At 42.5% G+C, this 17,324-nt stretch overlaps 4 protein-coding genes and 2 long non-coding RNA genes across 8 annotated transcripts; all 6 read right to left on the reverse strand.

Annotated features, from left to right (window-relative positions):
- Positions 1–442: 442 nt before the first annotated feature.
- LOC116189337 lies at positions 443–1,353 on the reverse strand. Its single transcript, XR_004152379.1, has 2 exons — positions 930–1,353; positions 443–748 (listed from the first exon to the last, which is right to left on the reverse strand). It is a non-coding gene; the product is annotated as an uncharacterized LOC116189337 (long non-coding RNA).
- Positions 1,354–2,106: 753 nt separating this feature from the next.
- On the reverse strand, positions 2,107–4,046 carry LOC116189652 (54S ribosomal protein L24, mitochondrial). The gene is made up of 2 exons (XM_031519410.1): positions 3,738–4,046; positions 2,107–2,788 (listed from the first exon to the last, which is right to left on the reverse strand). The coding sequence occupies exons 1-2, from the start codon at positions 3,932–3,934 to the stop codon at positions 2,362–2,364; spliced, it is 624 nt and encodes a 207-aa protein (XP_031375270.1). The 5' UTR covers positions 3,935–4,046; the 3' UTR covers positions 2,107–2,361.
- A 568-nt stretch (positions 4,047–4,614) lies between these two features.
- LOC116189093 (F-box protein AFR) lies at positions 4,615–7,008 on the reverse strand. Of its 2 annotated transcripts, none has more exons than XM_031518622.1 (2): positions 6,754–7,008; positions 4,615–6,134 (listed from the first exon to the last, which is right to left on the reverse strand). In XM_031518622.1, the coding sequence occupies exon 2, from the start codon at positions 6,086–6,088 to the stop codon at positions 4,958–4,960; it is 1,131 nt and encodes a 376-aa protein (XP_031374482.1). In that variant the 5' UTR covers positions 6,089–6,134; positions 6,754–7,008; the 3' UTR covers positions 4,615–4,957. The 2 variants fall into 2 exon arrangements, with proteins under 2 accessions (XP_031374482.1, XP_031374483.1); XM_031518623.1 differs by lacking the exon at positions 6,754–7,008 and adding an exon at positions 6,266–6,738.
- A 1,660-nt stretch (positions 7,009–8,668) lies between these two features.
- Positions 8,669–10,692, reverse strand: LOC116187527. Of its 2 annotated transcripts, XR_004152082.1 has the most exons (5): positions 9,964–10,692; positions 9,586–9,639; positions 9,300–9,453; positions 9,102–9,147; positions 8,669–8,994 (listed from the first exon to the last, which is right to left on the reverse strand). It is a non-coding gene; the product is annotated as an uncharacterized LOC116187527 (long non-coding RNA). The 2 variants fall into 2 exon arrangements; XR_004152081.1 differs by having other exon boundaries at positions 8,672–9,147; positions 9,964–10,689.
- A 1,272-nt stretch (positions 10,693–11,964) lies between these two features.
- LOC116188297 (putative peptidyl-tRNA hydrolase PTRHD1) lies at positions 11,965–14,033 on the reverse strand. The gene is made up of 2 exons (XM_031517564.1): positions 13,643–14,033; positions 11,965–12,911 (listed from the first exon to the last, which is right to left on the reverse strand). Exons 1-2 carry the CDS (start codon positions 14,015–14,017, stop codon positions 12,729–12,731), a joined length of 558 nt encoding a protein of 185 aa, XP_031373424.1. The 5' UTR covers positions 14,018–14,033; the 3' UTR covers positions 11,965–12,728.
- A 1,589-nt stretch (positions 14,034–15,622) lies between these two features.
- LOC116188298 (guanine nucleotide-binding protein-like 3 homolog) lies at positions 15,623–17,004 on the reverse strand. Its single transcript, XM_031517565.1, has 2 exons — positions 16,497–17,004; positions 15,623–16,163 (listed from the first exon to the last, which is right to left on the reverse strand). The coding sequence occupies exons 1-2, from the start codon at positions 16,754–16,756 to the stop codon at positions 15,779–15,781; spliced, it is 645 nt and encodes a 214-aa protein (XP_031373425.1). The 5' UTR covers positions 16,757–17,004; the 3' UTR covers positions 15,623–15,778.
- Between the last annotated feature and the right edge of the window lie 320 nt (positions 17,005–17,324).

Genomic DNA, 17,324 nt, shown 5'->3' on the forward strand with positions numbered 1-17,324 from the left:
CTCTTATAATCTAAAAAAAGAAAAAAAAAAGATGAAATGTTGTTCTCATAGGTGGGTGCAACTAATAAATGGAAAGATCATACTAGTTTAACATGAAAATAAGAGATTTTGCTTTTAATTCTCGTTGGTAGAACTTTCGTGCCCGCCTCTTATTTTTGCTTTTCTACTACTCTTTGAGAAATTCTCCGAGGCACCACCCTGAAATGCTTCGATAATTACGCTCACATCTGTTATTGAATTATATGTATAAGCTATTGAATGATACTAGCTTCGCTTTGGAGACTGCATCCGAAAGGAATATATTTGCTATACGCCTAAGGCAGTTAATGTACAAACATGGCATGATTTTGTCAACATCGTGTATCCTCATCGCTATAAAAAGGATCGGAAGTAAAATAAGCAGATCGGGGTCAGAAGGAGGATATGACACTGGTGGCAAGTATATATTGAAATAGATCATTCATGAAAGCTGCAGGGAGGGAGTAGCATTTCGGATAGTAGCACTTGATGCATTCTACATAGTAGATAAATAGTATAAGCGAAAAAAGAAAGATCCTGATTCATTGTCGGGCGCATGGGTAATGACACGAACAGCGGTCGACGTCGATACAGGTGCCAGTGGCCTCGGCAGAGAAAAGGGCCTTGCATGCATTGTCGCAGTCGATCTGGATGCACTGCATCGGGGACGTACAACCTCCGACTGTATTAGGCTCTTCAGTTCTCGTCCAGTTTACCACCCCACAGTCACCTGTGAAAAAACACCCAAAAAGCTTCGTACTGTCAACTCATCAAAATCCTGACTAGAACAGTACATACCCCGATATGACTACTATTAGAATTCATCAACTCAGCATCTTTCGAAGTTTCACATGTTGTATAATTACCGTTGTTATCGATTTTGGAGATCGTAGGGATGATTTTTAACATACCAGTGGTGGTGAAGAGAACGAGAAAGAAGATGAGGCAGACCGATACGCTCTTCATCATTAAGCTTTCTGTGGAGGTTTGCTCTGCTGAAATGCTAAATGCTCGGACGCCATTTATATGGAAAAAGGTATATCACATAAGGCATGGAAGAGCTGAGCTGACTCATAGATGGAGGAAATAAATGGAAGCGATGAAAGGAATTTGCCATAATAGAATGGCTAAGGCATTGATTTGTTGGAAAGCTTTTTTCTTCCCATAAAAACTTGAAAGGAATTCTTTTTTAATGTCTTTTGGATTTTTAAACCATACGCGGTCTTTAAAAATTTCGAAAATAAATTTTTCACAAGCAGCTCCTGTAATGTAACAAGAGTCCCATTCTTAAGTTTTGATTGCTAATGCTGTTATGTCTTTTTTCAACATATTATCTTTTATAATAATAATTAAAAAGCTTAAATAATTTATTTCCTAAAATAATTTGTGTTTAAGGCTTTATGTTGATTTTATGATTGATTACTTCCCAATAAATCTTAATTCTTTTAGAAAATATATAATATATCTATGATAATACACGAAATATTGATTGTAATGTTCAAATTTGTAGTAACGGTGTTGATATTTAAAGTTAAAGGGCATTTGTCATGATTGTAGGAGGCGCTCGTCGAAAACCTATTTCCACATGTTATCATACTGTATAAAATTCCATGTCTTTTCTACCAAAAAAAAAAAACCATGTCTTTTCTTTATATTTAAAAAAGAGAGAGGAAAAAGGGAAAAAAAAAAATCTTTTCCGGCAAGTGTACAATGCCACATGCAATCCATATGTGAAGTCATCCCATATGGTTTTGCCAGCTATAATCTACATATGATATGATACGATGTTATACCATAAGCATCAATGCACATTCTGTGAAGAAATAAAGCACTTCAGAGTCTATATAGGAAGCTCGAGCAGGGCCGAGTTCACGCGACCGAATACCGTCAAATTCGCAGATAGAGGTCCCAGAGTGCTACTGCATGACAGAGGTCCCAGAGTGCTACTTCATGACACTATATGCCATTGTCATTGGTAGAAGCAGTCGACCGCCCCAAACCCCCGATATTTCGAGAGTTCTAAAGCATGTGTTTCCTTGCTTTTGTAAGAGATGAAATCGAAAAATAGTTCCAGATACCCTCGCAAACTTTCGACCGACAATATCGTAGAATTCTCCCATCATTAATGAAAACCAGAATAGTTCATGCATTACCAGTATACTATCATTACAAATACTTCTTAGGCAGCAAAGCGCCATTCTTTCTAATGGCAGTGTATACAGCTATGCCAAATCTAAAACTGGCAATCAGGGGAAGAACAAGAAAGAGATTCTAATAGTTCAGCAACCACCTGACAAAATTGTTTGAAAATAGCATTATTTGGAACCTGACTAGTGATCGCGCTCAAGAATTAGCTGCTACCTGATGCGTGTGAACATCCTCTTCGTGATTGTCTTCCGTTCTGTCCTCGCCCAGTTTCGGTTTGCTGGAACCACCATACATCTGCCTCCTGAACTCCCTGCGGGTGGCTCTCTCTTCCAGCTTTAGATCCTTGAAGCCCTGTTCGAATTTGGCTTCATCCTCGGGGGAAAAGAACACCACCTCCATCTTCCCGAGCTCTTCGTAGAGCTTCTCGATCTTGGCTTTCCAGTAAAGACCCAACTCTGTGTCCATCTTGTGGTAAGGAGTCTTGAGAAGGTACTCGTCGATTCCACCTGCTTTATCGATGCAGCGGAGGGCGTGGGTGGTGACTTTCACACGAATGTGGCGGTCAAGGATGTAACTGAAGAGCCGTTTCTCCTGCACATTAGGCTTCCAACTCCTCCTCGACCTGCATTGGACATGTAAAGAAAATCTCTAAGTAACCAAAGGAGGAAATTCCATTCTTATTACTTTTACAGGGCAAATATATGTGAAGATCCACACTTTTCACTTCACATAAGAGTTCAGCTTACAAAGCAACTCCCCGATTAGTTAAGCAGTTCGTTGCATCCAACGATACAAAAATTTCTCCAAAAAGCGTCCCAAGATACTACCCATAGAGAGCCAGTCGGAGCGGCCATTGGTGAGAAGCATTTTTGACATTAGATTGTTCACCGAGAGTGGCATCACAGAAAAGGGCTCAGCAAAGTAATTTGAAGTAGTTAGACACAGAGAAATTCAAAGTCGAGGCAATAACACATTGATCAAATTTCGAGTTGTGGAGCAAGATAAAAGCAGCTTCCGCTTGAAGCCGAAAATGACACGCTATAACACAAGTAGTTTCAAACCTTCGGACATGGATAAAGTACTTTGAGCTATAGTTCCACTACGACCCAACGCCAACAGACGACGACGGGTAACAAGCCAAAAGAAGGCCTAAAATAATCTCTTCACTACGTAAACACACTGCAACAGCTCTTGCAATATGATGATAGTGTGTCAATTTGCAATAGAATCTCGGGTGATTAGGGGCTTAACAGATAGATCATAAAGGTTCACAGTTTCAACTCATCGAAAAATTGGAGATCACCGAATCTGGATGATAGAATCACTGCACGAAAACTTCATATAGCAACAAAAGACCGTAAATTGATGGGCAAAACGTTCTGGTTCTGCAATAATTTCACAAAATTTATCTTCCTCCATAATCAATATCTCATAAACCCCAGCAAGAGCTTATACACAAAATCTAAGCCCATACACGACAGGCGCAGCTCCCTCCTTGAGGTTCTAACAGCTCGAGTATCGAAATGAATCGACGCGCAAGAAGGAAGGGAGAGAGAGAAGGAGGTGATTACTTGTTGCCGCCATCTTCGCTAACGCGGTTGCCGAAGCGGATGTGACGGCCGGCGAAGATGCCGCGGTTGGCCCGCCCCATGACGATCTTCGACTTGGGGATGCATTTCTCGAGGGACTCCTTCACTCCCGGCGCCAGATTGTCCTCTCCGACCTTCTTCAGCACCTTCTTCATCATCTCCCTCCCTCTGAATGCCATCTCCGGGCAACGTAGATCTCCCTCTCTCCGTCGATTGGATACGTTCACGAGGAGTTCCCTGCTCTGATTTGACGGTGGCCGACACTGGCGGTGGCAGAGCTTCTGCCAGCCAGAAGGGGGAGAGGGGTTTATGAGTTTCTGGCTACCGCCGGCGTATCGGGTCGGATCGGACACTGTCTGCGGTAAGAAAGCCCATTTCTTTGAGCTGACGGCCCACCATATTTTTTCTATTCAAAGAAGGCCCAACATAAGCTCAGCAACCCATTGACTGATTGGGAAATTTCGATATTAATAAGGGAAAAATATATATTGAATTTCGCCTAGATTTTTTGTTTATAGGAGAAATTTAATTTGAAATCTTGAAATTGAACTTTGGCCCGTTTTGCACCCTTTTTTTACAATTGTATCAAGATATCTAATGTCTTCGCATTGTTCTTTCATCTAGTAAAGTTATTACAGGTATGATCCATATTTATATAAACAATTCTTATACTTATGTCATTCCGCGGTACATGCCCCATTACGAAGAAGTATTTCGCTGCAGTTTGTGTCGGTTCAGAACGTGTAAACTAAAACTTACGAAATCGTCACAGACATCTTAAGTCGGGAATATAAACTAAAGAAATCGTGGCATTTGAAGACAACATGAACATGCTGAACATGGTTAGACATCTCACGACTTGTCAAATCAACATTGCTACTGTTAGAATCATCCACTACCTTTGCAAATCACAACGTGCACATAAATTTGTACTGCAATACTAATGTTGGCTTATAATAAACTAACCAAAAATTCCAAGACAGAGACATTATCAGTATATCCACCCTGGCCCCTCCTTTCATCTTTCCCAACCAACAAAAAAATAATAATAATAATCATTCCATCGCCTCGACGTGTATCAACTTACACAATAATCTCTCAATCGAACGATCTAGCAGTCGGATTCCAGTGTCGTTTCGGTACGAACCGGGCGGTTTCTCAGTCCCTTGGGGAGCAAGGAACTTATTATGTATCCAATGACTCTATGCGTAAAGTAACTGAGCATTACAAGGAGAGAAGTCGTGGAAGGCCTTCGGGGCCGCCGCCACCTCCCAGGTCACCGAGAACTCCCCGTCCTCCATTTCGAATACTCTCCCGACCCCGACATGGAGCCCGCTCGCCACCACATATATCACTCCGTGGTCCCCCCCACTGACTGCAAATGGCTTCTTCAATGCCTCGCAGGGGAACCGGTCCCCATTGACATACTTCCATGTATCGCCCTCGGGGCAGTACACCTTGAGCCGGTGGTCACCATGCTCCGACACCACGAACAGCCTGTCTTTGAGCACGACCCCGATCCCCGTCCACCCTTCCCTCATCCCCGCCCTCATCTCCTGCCACGTGTCCTTGTCGGGATCGTACACCAGTCCACGCGGCGTGAATGTGAAAGGCCACGTCCACCCCTCGGTCAGGTAGAGCCTGTTGCCCACCACAGCGGAGTCATACTTCACCAGCCCGGGTCGCATCGCTGCTGCCTGCGACCACGTGTCAGTCTTCATGTCGTAGCATTCGACCGCTGATAATGTGGTGCACAAAGGAGGTCTGCACCCGCCCGCAGCCACAATCTTGCCACCCACGCAACCAGCTGTGAAAAATGCTCGGGGGTTCCGCATTGGAGCCAGCAGGGACCATCGGTTTGTCGATGCGTGGTACATGACCGTAGTCCCCATGGCAGACTTCGTGTCTTTGTGGGACCCGCCGAGGACGAAGAGCTTCCCCTGGCGAGGAGCCGACGCAAAGGCAAATGCAGGCGCGCTGGCACCCTTATGGGCTGGCATGGGAGGGAGGACGAACCAGCTGCCGGATCGCGGGTCCAGGGCCTGCCACTGGATCCTGGCCGTTGATTTGTGGAATGAGCAGACGAAGAGGTACCACAGAGAGAGGGAAAGGGATTTCCGAGACACGAGAAAGTTCGGGTCTTCGATCACTCTGTTCCACGAAGAGCACACTGACCGTACAAGAGCTTGATAGGGATACGGCACGTGGAGCAGGCAGAGCTCCGCAATGTCGTCCGGCAGGCCCGGGATTATGGGATTCGAGTCCGATCCTCCGATTTCAGAATCCTCGGAATTAGCCAGCTCGAGAGATGGCAAATTCCCGGAACCTGACATGTCTGAGGTCTTTAATGGAGCAGTTCTTTCAGGACTTGGAAACAATCTGCGGAGGATGCAAACTTATAGCGGTGAGGGAGAAGACAGTGAAGGAGAACAGAACAGAACAGAACAGAACAGAAAACTGAAGAGAACATGTTAGCTAGCTAGCACACTGCAAGTGGAGCAATCATATACCATACTCCCTAGGGCCCGGGCTACTCCGGTACCGCCGACTTCCACGCCGTGAATTCTGAAATACTACGGATGCTAAAGAAGATATCGGAATTCAAAATCAACCCGAGACTACTCTCGCCGTAAGGCCGCGAAACCCACATTAAATTTCAGCTCGAATTCTGAACTGTGAAGGGATCTGTATGACATATATAGCTGGGAGGTGATGACGAGGCGGGGGCTTGCTTTACAGGGAAGGCTAGCTAAGGGGATACGAATACGATGATTGGATTGGACCGTCAGAAAGGAATTCGAGGTTTTTATATCTTGGGAGTAGTTTAATGTATGTGTAAGAAAAAGGGAGTGTTGTTTTGTGGGGATTTTTATCCAGAAGCCGGAATATCGGGACGAATGATTATTACTATTATCATCGATTTAGAATAAAAAAAAATGAGGGGATTAGAATTGAATCATTGAATGACCTTGGCTCGGATAATATATAATATATGTACCTGCAAATCTGAAGAACAAAAGACGTGTGTGACAGAACAGGACAGATCACAGCAGGGGAGAGGTGGGGGGAGGGAATTGTCCGCAGGCGGCTGGAAGACGGCGGCGACGGTGGCCGGAATCTGCAGAGGTGTAGATCTGCGCACAGTATTTCGTGGCTCGATTAGCTGAAATTATTGGGGGGGAAGAGAGAGAGAGAGAGAGAGAGAGAGAGAGGCGATGGTGTGTTTGGTATGTTGTTTGTAGCTGCCTTTAATAATTGAGAGGGATGGGGCCAGCTATGAATGGTAATGTAATCACCCAGGAATTCGGCACGATAATATAGGCTAATGCTAATCAATGGAAAAAGAGGGTGCACCTATGGATTTCTAGGTCGGGTCGGAGAAATTAACGAAATTTATGTTTACTGGCCGTGGTAGTTCCGAAAAATTGCCCTGAACTAGTTGAAGAGTGCAGCGGGACGGAGAATCGAATTCTTATCTTATCGAAACGCACTTACGGCGAGGTTAAGGTAGTAGGCCAAAGCCTGTAGGATCTCTCCCGCCTGGTACGATACCTGAGGAAAATATAGCGACATGGCACATTGGATAGTTAAGGAACAATATCATATGATGCCGAAACATAAGTATAAGATGTAAGATCAGTCAAGATTTGAAAAGACTGAACCGTTCCATCGTAATTTATTCAAGTGAAGAGATATGGGCAAGGTGAGGGTCAATTACCCCCTCGACCCTAACCACATACTTACTAACCATAATCTCCAGTTAATTTCGATATAGTTCTCGCATGTGGTGCCATTAATTCTGAAAGTTCAATTAAATCTCGACTAATTAAGTCGAATCGATTCGACTTACTAAAAGATAAAACTTTCATAGCATGAATTTTCTGTATTCACGGGTATTTGAATCTGAGACTTAAGTAGAAGAAGTGCCGATTCTGCCTGATTTCGGTTTGGTAGTTTTAGGCGTCGAAGAAAGTGCCACGTGAGACATGAAGAACCGGAGGACGATTGGCCACAAATTATTGACTAATATAGTGACGGCCACATTTTTGTTAGTGGGAACGCGGTAGCTTAAGTTGCAGCTCACGTGACCAAACACAATACGTTGTCTTCTCCGTTATTTATTTACTTTTAGCAAGAAGAAAAATGCCAAAACTTGTATATATATATACAATGATATTTACTATACCGGTCCGAACAGGAGATCTGCTGGAGGCACGGCATAATTCGTGTCGTGGGAATTGATTTCTACGACGTTCCTGACATGATTCGAACTCAAAATCTCAATGCATTATCACCGGGGGGGTCGGTCTTTTATTGGTTAAAAATATATAAAGGAATGGATGAATTTGAAACCCCGAGAAAAAAGTTGCAAAAAATTGACACAATTGGTCATATCAGCCCGTCATCCCTAATTTTAGGAAGGTCAAACTTTTCTCTCGTACTCGCACACATATTGAATATTATGTCCTTTTCACCTTTAATTTTTGTCGTTTCACTTGACTCGGAGGCACGCGATTCATCACTAAGAGCATCCTTCTTCGGAATCCTGTTACGTACCTCGGCGATGATAAGGTTCCGATCACATCTCTTTGATCTCTGACCTCGATGATGTTAACAGTCCGTTTAAAAACCAAATGATTTTAACTCTAATTTTAATTTTATTCACTATAAAATAAAAATCAACAATATAATTATTACTCTTTTTTAAAAAAAAAAAATTTAATCATTCAATTTAATTTTTAATATTAAATTCTCTCAATTATTCGTTACTTTTCCACAATTCAATAATACAATCATTACTTTTTTTCAACTATTCATTATTTTTTCACATTTTTTCTCATAATTCAACAACACAATCATTACAAATCAATTAAAATCAAAATTTAACTCTACTTAACTCTAAAACTAAACACATATTCTCGGAAGCAAGATTGATTCGGACAACATCAACCGAAACGCAATGCCTCTGCAGTGGACAAATATCTGTGTCAATCCTGTTGTATTAGTATATAGGCATACTTGCATATTATTGTACTTCCAACGTTTCACATTTACAAGAAGATTACACGGGCATTACGCCAGACGATGTGCTTTCACATGGGGCTACCAGTGCTACATTTCCGATTTCGAGTAGGACCTAAATCACTGAATAGGAGAGTAAATGGTGTCCTCTATGATGAAGCACTGGGAGTCGTGTTGGAGATTAATTTCACTTCATACAGATTGTCTTCTCCTTTCCCTGCAATCAAATGTCCATCATCATCAAGAGCCTGAGACAGCACTGTCTTTTGCCCTCAGAGAGATGCGAGAGCCGTGAAAACTTTTTATTGATAAATTGGACTTCACCGATTTCAGCCGCAATCCCAGGTCCAAAGAATGAAGCAAATTTTGCCTGCAAGAAAAGTTATGTTGCTCATTTGATTTGTGGCCTGCTGGAAAAAAATCATACGACTGTCCTATCTACTCAACTAACACAAGGCTAACGATGGAAATGAGATCATCTTATGGCATGTTAATAGAACATCGGCTTTCTGTTGGTTCTACCTGTCTTTGCTCAAAATCAGACAGCTGCAGCTCCCTTGCCTCGAATGCCAAAACTAAGCAGTATTTACCTTCCTTAGTGACCTAAACAACCATTTCGAAAGAACTCAGACGTAATCTTCACTCGACCGCTCCCAGGTAGTAGATATAGTATCCCCTTTGTTATTAAACACAAAAGCCATTAGCTCAAAGCAGGATATATTAGAGGAAGATGTAGAAACAATATTTTTAGATGGTATTGACTCAGAAAGGTCTTTTGCTTGAAACTGAAACTTTTAGAACTACTTACTTCTTCACAGATCATTTGCAATTTAGGTGCACTCCCTCGCGGGATTCCTCCAGCCTAAGAATTATAGAGCACAATTATACTCTTTTCCTTGACTACAGAAATAGAAATTTAAAAAAAAAAAAATGTAAGAGAAAATTGTGCTCCCGAAACTGCACTATTGTCCAGATTGTTCAGTATCCGCAAAATCCAGCAGAACAAGAGGACTTATACCCGACCATACAGGAAAGATTCTTTTCAAAGCTTCATCCAGATGCTGCTCATCCCCATAACATACCCGATTTTTTTTTTGCTAAGACATTGGCTCGGATAATATATAATTATAGAGGAAAAAACAATTTGCCCTATGATCTTAAAGGGTGAGTTAGCTCTACCCCTCACCTTTAAATTTTTGCGCTTTACCCTCCAAGCTCATTGAAAAATAAGCAAAAATGGCCACACGATGAAATTCGTATTATTTTTTTGGCCAATTTGGGTAATGTGCCCCTCACATATCCCTTTGAAAGGGCAAAATGGTATTCCAATATCACCTTCGTCCTTCCACAGAAAAAGAAAAAAAATAAATTAGGGGACGGAGGGTGGCTCTGTAGTTTATTTGTTGGTGTAGCGCTGATTGGGAAGGAATTGTACAGAGTCAGAGCTAACTCTGCAAAAGAAGACTTGTATTCTTTCTCATGTTCAGTGTTTAGACTCTAATAAAATTTATGGTTAAGAGGGAGAGGTTTGAGAACTTCGAATGAAGGATGTGGTGGGAGGCCTGCAGTCGGTGGAGGGTGGAGAGGAGGAGGGAGGGGTCCCCAATTTACTAAGTAAGAGGGTGAGAACGGTGACACCGGTGCCAACGAGGACGACCTTGCACCAGTTGTGCTCAGACCGCAGAGTCATAAACTCTCGAGCCCCAGAAGGGTTTAGTGGTGAGCTCAATTTAAGACTAAGCTTTGCCGTCACCGTCGAGAGAGATGGGGGGGTGGGGGGGGACACTGGTTTGTCGCGAGCTCAATTTGGGGCCAAAGTTTCCCCAAGTTTTTTTTTTTTTTTTCTTTTTCAGTGGAAGGAAGAATATGAGTATGGAAGACTATTTTGCCTTTTCAAAAAGGCATGTGAGGGGCACATGACCCAAATTGGCCGGAAAAATTACCATAATTTTCATCAGCTGGGCACTTTGCTTATTTTTTAATAAGCTTGGAGTAAAGTACAAAAATTTAGAGTGCGTTTGGATTTAGAGTTGAGTTGAGTTGAGTTTTGATTTTAATTGGTTTGTAAGGATTGTATTGTTGAATTATGAGAAAATACGTGAAAATATAATGAATAGTTGAGAGAAAGTAATGATTGTGTTGTTGAATTGTGAAAAGTAATGAATAATTGAAAGAATTTAATATTAAAAATTGAATTGAATGATTAAAATAAATTAAAAAATTATAAAAAGTAATGATTGTGTTGTTCAATTGAAAATAAGTGGAGTTGAGTTGAGTTGAGTTGAAATTTTTTTATAAAACAAACACACAAAGTTCAAGAGTAGAACTAATTTGCCCTTATGGTAAGGGAGCAAACTGCTTTTTCCCCTATAATAAGATATATACTTGCAAATCTGAAGAAAAAGGCGTGGTTGACAGAACATGACAGATCACAGCAGGGGAAGGGGGAGGGAATTGTCAGCAGGCGGCTGCGGCGACGGTGGCCGGGATCTGCAGAGGTTTAGATCTGTGCACACTTAGGGCGATGGTGTGTTTGGTTTTTTGTTTGTAGATCACCCAGAATCAAATTCTTATCTTATCAAAACACACTTATGGCGAGGTCAGGCCAAAGTTTGTGGGATCTTTCCCAGGTAGGATACATGAGGAAAATATCGTGACTTGGCACATTGGATAGTTAAGGAATAATTTCAGGATATACACGACAAGGTGGCTCCCATACATGGTAGTATTAGCCTATTAAATTGAGGTTAGCAAGCAACAATATCATATGATGCAAAGCATAAGATATAAAATCGGTTAGGATTTGAAAAAATTGAACCGTTCAATCGTAATTTATTCAAGTAAAGAGATATGGGCAAGGCGAGGGAGGTTCAATTACCCCATCGACCCTAAACACATACCTTAAACTAATTACTAACTACAAGCTCCCCTTAATTTTGATATATTTTTCTTGTGTGGTGCCATCAATTGATGGTGATCGTGGTGTCGAAGAAAGTGCCACGTGAGATATGAAAAACCGGAGGACGATTGGCCACAAATTATTGACCAATATAGTGACGGCCACATGTTTGTTAGTGAGAACGCAGAAGCTTAAACTTACAGCTCGCATAACCAAACACTACACTTTATCTTCTCCGTCATTTCTCTTATTTTTATTTTTATTATTTACTTTTACCAAGAAGAAAAATACCAAATAGACATATATTGAATGGACGAATTTGCAACCCCAAGAAAAAAGTTGCAAAAAAAAACTGACGCAATTGGTCTGATCTAATGACGAACATGTCACGGTTAAAGCCCGTCATCCCTAATTTTCGGAAGGTCAAACCTTTCTCTCATACCCGCACAAATATTGATATTATGTCCTTTTCACCTTTAATTTTTGTCTTTCCTCTTTACTCGACGATGTGTGGATTGTACTTATTTCGGCAAAGGGACTATCAACATACACGCGATGCATCCCTAATAGCATCCTTCTTTGGAATCCTGTTAGGTACCCCGGCGATGATGAGGTTCCGATCACATCTCTTTGATCTCTGACCTCGTAGATGTTAAACGAACGGGAGCAAGATTGATTCGGACAACATCAAGCGAGACGCAATGCCTCTGCAGTGGACAAACTGGAGAGTTCATATGTTACTGCAAGAAGAGATGGCCTCTGCGAGAACACACCGGGGGACAAGCCAAAACCTCTCCATCTGTAACATAATTTTCAAGAACTCATCTATTTCAGCAGACTAACTGTAAGTTTAGGAAAACTCGAAACTGAACCAATGCGAATGGCAGACCAGGACTATCAAGATAAAGGGGATGTCCATTCGACATCTTCCCAATGTATCGTGTTCAATTTGGTGTTGTTTCAGGGTGCAATGCAATTCTGAGAATCTCGACTGACGAGTTCGAGGACAGCTACCAATACCACAGCCCAGAAAAGGAAAATGTGGAACGGACTCACTTGCAGAGTTTTAACTTCTTAAAGTACGATGACACAGTTGACTTGGCGTAAGGCTTTGTGGCGAGACATGTTGGGATGTTCTCAGGCTGTTCAATCCACAACTTATGAGCGATGCCGCCGGCTTTGAGCTTTTCCGCTAAGTTCAGGATCTGGGGTTCCCCTTTTACCTCAAGAGTAACCTGCATGACCAAGAAAAGGAAAATACATAGATGAACATATGATTCAACTCGATTCAACGAATTCAAAATTCAAAACTTCATACTCCACGAGGATCCCCAGTGATGGACATTCAATTCAATCAAGGAGAATCCATTGATGAACATTCCATCCGATTCAATGAATAGCTCCATACATTGATAACTAATTTTCTAATCTTAAACTGATTACTGGTCAAGAACTCTAATGCTCTCTTTCGTCAAAGATAAGCACGGAACAAACGCAAAATGTTTTTGGCAGCAACATTTGCATACTCGAGTTCTTCTCAACTTCTCCATTTCTCTTTTTCCTCCGTTCCCAAGCGGAAATGGAGAACAAAACAATGAATGTTTCCGAATGCAATGACGGAGGACAATGCACTCGCACACTACATGATAACTCAAAAAATTCTCTTCTGATCAAACACATCCAATCAGCCTAAGTCAATAGTGCATGAAGAATACCGAATTTTTAGCAACCCGACTAGATTTCAATTCAATGGATTATCTAATCTATGTCGCCATTCCATTGCCAAATCCAAGCAGCTCTACGATATTTTCCTACATTTTCCGAAGATTCAAACACGATTTCTACTAGGCACAAATCAAATCAGAGACTTGTATGGTGAATGAACAAAGCATGCAGCATTGATATCTTCAATTCAAACAACTCGAATTAAGCTCAAAAGGAGCATTGCGAGTAAAGAGCAGATCACCTTGTGCATAGAATCGATTTTGTCGGGGCTACAGTACTCTACGGTGAGGGGATCGTCCCGGTGCTCCCAGACGGCGGAGACGGAGGCGTGGCAGCCCTGCGTCACCAAGCTTCCGAGCGGCCACGTGCCGATCAGGTCTCGCCGGAGCACCACGTACTGTACGATCACGTCGTTCTCTTGCTTATTCTCCTCACCGTCACCGCTGCTGGCGGGAGCGTCCGGCAGCGGCGGCGGCGCCTGACTCATCGTTGAGCTAAGGCGAAGTCGAGTCTGAGTCCGGAAGGCCCTGACTCGGCTCGGGAGTGAACGGAACGGAGTGAGGGAGGGACTGAGAGTGAAACGGTACGACGGGGAGACGAGAGACGCCATGGCCATTTGCCGCTTGTCATTTGTGCTAGGATGGGGTTGACCCGACGAAGAACGGATCCTCCGAACTGCCTTGCTAGTATTCGAGTTATCGGGCTCGGATCCAAGTCCAGGGCTTCGCGGTGTTCACTATAATGGGTCGGGCAATGGCACGTCTTGACAGTGGATGGGCCTTATAGAATTGGGCAGCAAGTTTATGTTTAGTCTAGGAAATTTGATTTGATTTTGCCCCTTAGAAACTTGATTTCGACTTCGTATAGTAACTCCAATAATAATTTCTCGATGGCAAAAGCAAAAAGTGGACATCTAATGATATATTTACGGATTTTCAATCAACACCTTTGTTGATTCTAATCTAATTACAGAGACATAAGTACATTAAATGTTCAAATTTTACCTATAGGTATATACTAATTCACATAAATCCAATCCCTTGTGGATCCAACGGACGCGCCTCCCAACCGCCCTAATAATCATCATATACTTATACGTTTTAAGTTGGTTTCTTTGATTAAAAAAATAAACACTCTTTTTTATTAACAGAATCTATTTTCCATCTTACATTTCTCCAAAGACTAGAAAGAACATCCGCTTCCATAGACCACAAACAAAGGCAAGTGCCTTCGTCCATACCTCTAGATTGCGACAACTTTTTTTTTTTCCCACTTTCTCTTAAGGGTCCAAATTTTCCTTTACACAATGAGATGGACATGAAAGCATCGATGGGTGGTTGAGGGATGTGGAAAAGACTAAACAAGCACAAGCCTACACGCAGATTTTTCCACTATGTGCATCCAATTCCAACCTTAAGGCATGCAATTTAATGCAAACCTCAAATTTTGCTTTGTCAGAACCCCAAGTAGTTGTCCACTCAAACCAACCTAACAATGTTGGTTTTATCCAAAACACAAGAATGAATTTGGATTCAAAGCACGGTCAACGCTCCCTCCGAAAAGTCAGTTATGTCCCCCCGTCATAGCGCCATCAGCCAAGCGGGCGAGGGAGGTCAATTTTGTCTTTTCACACGCAGCAAAGACACCCTCCACCACCACCCCCACACACTTCCGCGAGAAATCTTTAATCCATACCTAATCTAATCTGATCGCATCTCCACTCATCTCATCTAATCTTCATTTATATTCTATTCCATCTGATGCCCTGACAAAAAATATATTCAAAAAACAAATGAGCTAAATATATAAAAAAAAATCCTTGCAAAACAAAAATTACTCGAGATATGATACAGTTCAGAACAAAGCTCGAGTTCGATGAAATTTAATTGCATCGTAGAGATTAAAATCCGAAAGCACGTCTTTTTTTTTTTTGCTGTCGATGATATCTTACGCCGTAAGACGGTGTATTGTACGACCTGTGATCCGCCATTAAAACCCAAATGTCGATCTCCGAGAGAATCGAATCATAAATCTTGCCCACTGCTTGTTATCAGCTTACCAGTGAATCCAACCCCTTGTTCGACTCTAAAGCATCTTTTAGCTACGGCAATGTGGACTCTCGATAGTGACTGGCAATCGTGCATAAGGCTTAGATCTCACCGAAAAGATTAGAGAAATTAAAATTTTAAAAAAAATTTAAAAGGAAGAAAAAAAAAAGATAAAATTTTATCCATTTATTTATCTCCATTTTTATATATTGGGAAACAAACACCTGTCAGAGGGCAAAAATAAGAAAAAAAAAAAAAGGAAAGGATAAAAAGAAAGGCAAATAAAAGAAAAGGAAAATAAAAAAAGGAGAGAAAAATGGGCTAGTTTACTAATCATCATCATCTTCTTCCTCAGGCAAATCTGCAAGGGCGAAACAGCTTCTGGACTTCAACACACGGTGCCTATGTCTCTGTTTGCTTCCCGGGGAGCTTGGGTCCATGTCGGGGGATCTGTTGTTGTTGTGGTCGCCTCCTTCCTCGTCTCTCTCGTCGTCGTCGTCTTCCTCGTCCTCGATCAGGGGCAAGACCGGCATCGACCTGGGGTTCGACCACTTATAGTACCCGGAGAAGTTGTTCCTCGACCAACGGAGCATCCGCCTCTTCTTGTTGAAGGGGTGCTCTGTTTTCTCCAGATCCTTCACCGTCCCGATGCTCGCCTCCGCCAGATTCGTGAACGACTTCGATTTCCCCGAGATGTGGAGGGACAGCCCTCTCCTGAGACAAAAAATTATCGACCCGATTCGACGATTAGGCCATTTCTGTGAAACTGATCCCCTCGGATCTGTAAACATCAAAGAACCGTTTTTGTTTCCCCAAATCTCGTTTTTCCTCCGGTTTCTCATCCCAACTGAGCAATTACGACCCAAGAACACACCAAAAATGGCAGATTTTGGAAGACCCATCAAGATAATCAAGAGATCGACAGCAAATCCAACAACTTCTGATCACCGGCAAAGATTTGGCCGACCCAATGGTTCTCAAAAGAAATCGCAAAGGAAAAGATGAGTGGAAAATGGAAAGAAAGATGATCGGAAAAAAGCGATTTACTTGATGGGCAGGGAATCTTCGAGAGATGCCAAATTGCCGAGAGAGCCGGACCCTTTCCTCAGCTTCCCCTTATCCGACGAGGCGCCGCCGCCGTCGTCATGTTCGTCGTCTCTCTCCTCTTCTTCCACCTCCTCGTCCTCCTCCTCGCTGTCGTCCGGCGCACCGATTGAGCTGTCGGAGGACTCCTCCTCATCGATGCCCGAGTCGAGGTCGCTCCTCACCCGGTCGATCCGCAGAGTAGGCCCCATTAGAACCTCCATGGCTGCTGCTGCTGCTCTCGGATGGATGGATGGATCAGATGGGGTATGATGGATGGATGGATCGGTCTCTGCCGCCGACGGATTCGGGTGCTCCCTTCCGGGGTTCTTGATGGGGGGCTGGGTTTGATGTTGCAGCGAGCAAGTGGACGAAAGAGAAACGGAGCCAGTCACACAGGAGGAAGAAGGGGGGCTGGGTCGGGGCAGACTTCTTTTTAATGGCCTCCATTTTCGGGAAAGATAATAATAAATCAAAAAAAAAGGGGGATCATAAAACATCAAAGGGAATATTAAATACTACAATATATAAAAATCGAAAAATAAATAAATAAATAAATAAATTAAATAAATAAAAAAAAAAGAAGAAGAAGAAGAAGAAGGAAAGGGCCAATTGGATAAGGCCGAGCTGATATTTATGAGAGGGGAGCTTACTATGTACAACTCCAACACGGAACTGTATGTGTGTGGGTGTATGTGCACTTCTGTCCTTCCCAGCCAAATATATTAATCAACCGAACTAACGTGCCCAAAAGAATATTGCTACATATTCATGGCATACACTCGCACTGCT

This window comes from Punica granatum, chromosome 8 (genome assembly GCF_007655135.1).
Source record: "Punica granatum isolate Tunisia-2019 chromosome 8, ASM765513v2, whole genome shotgun sequence".
Taxonomy (NCBI): domain Eukaryota; kingdom Viridiplantae; phylum Streptophyta; class Magnoliopsida; order Myrtales; family Lythraceae; genus Punica; species Punica granatum.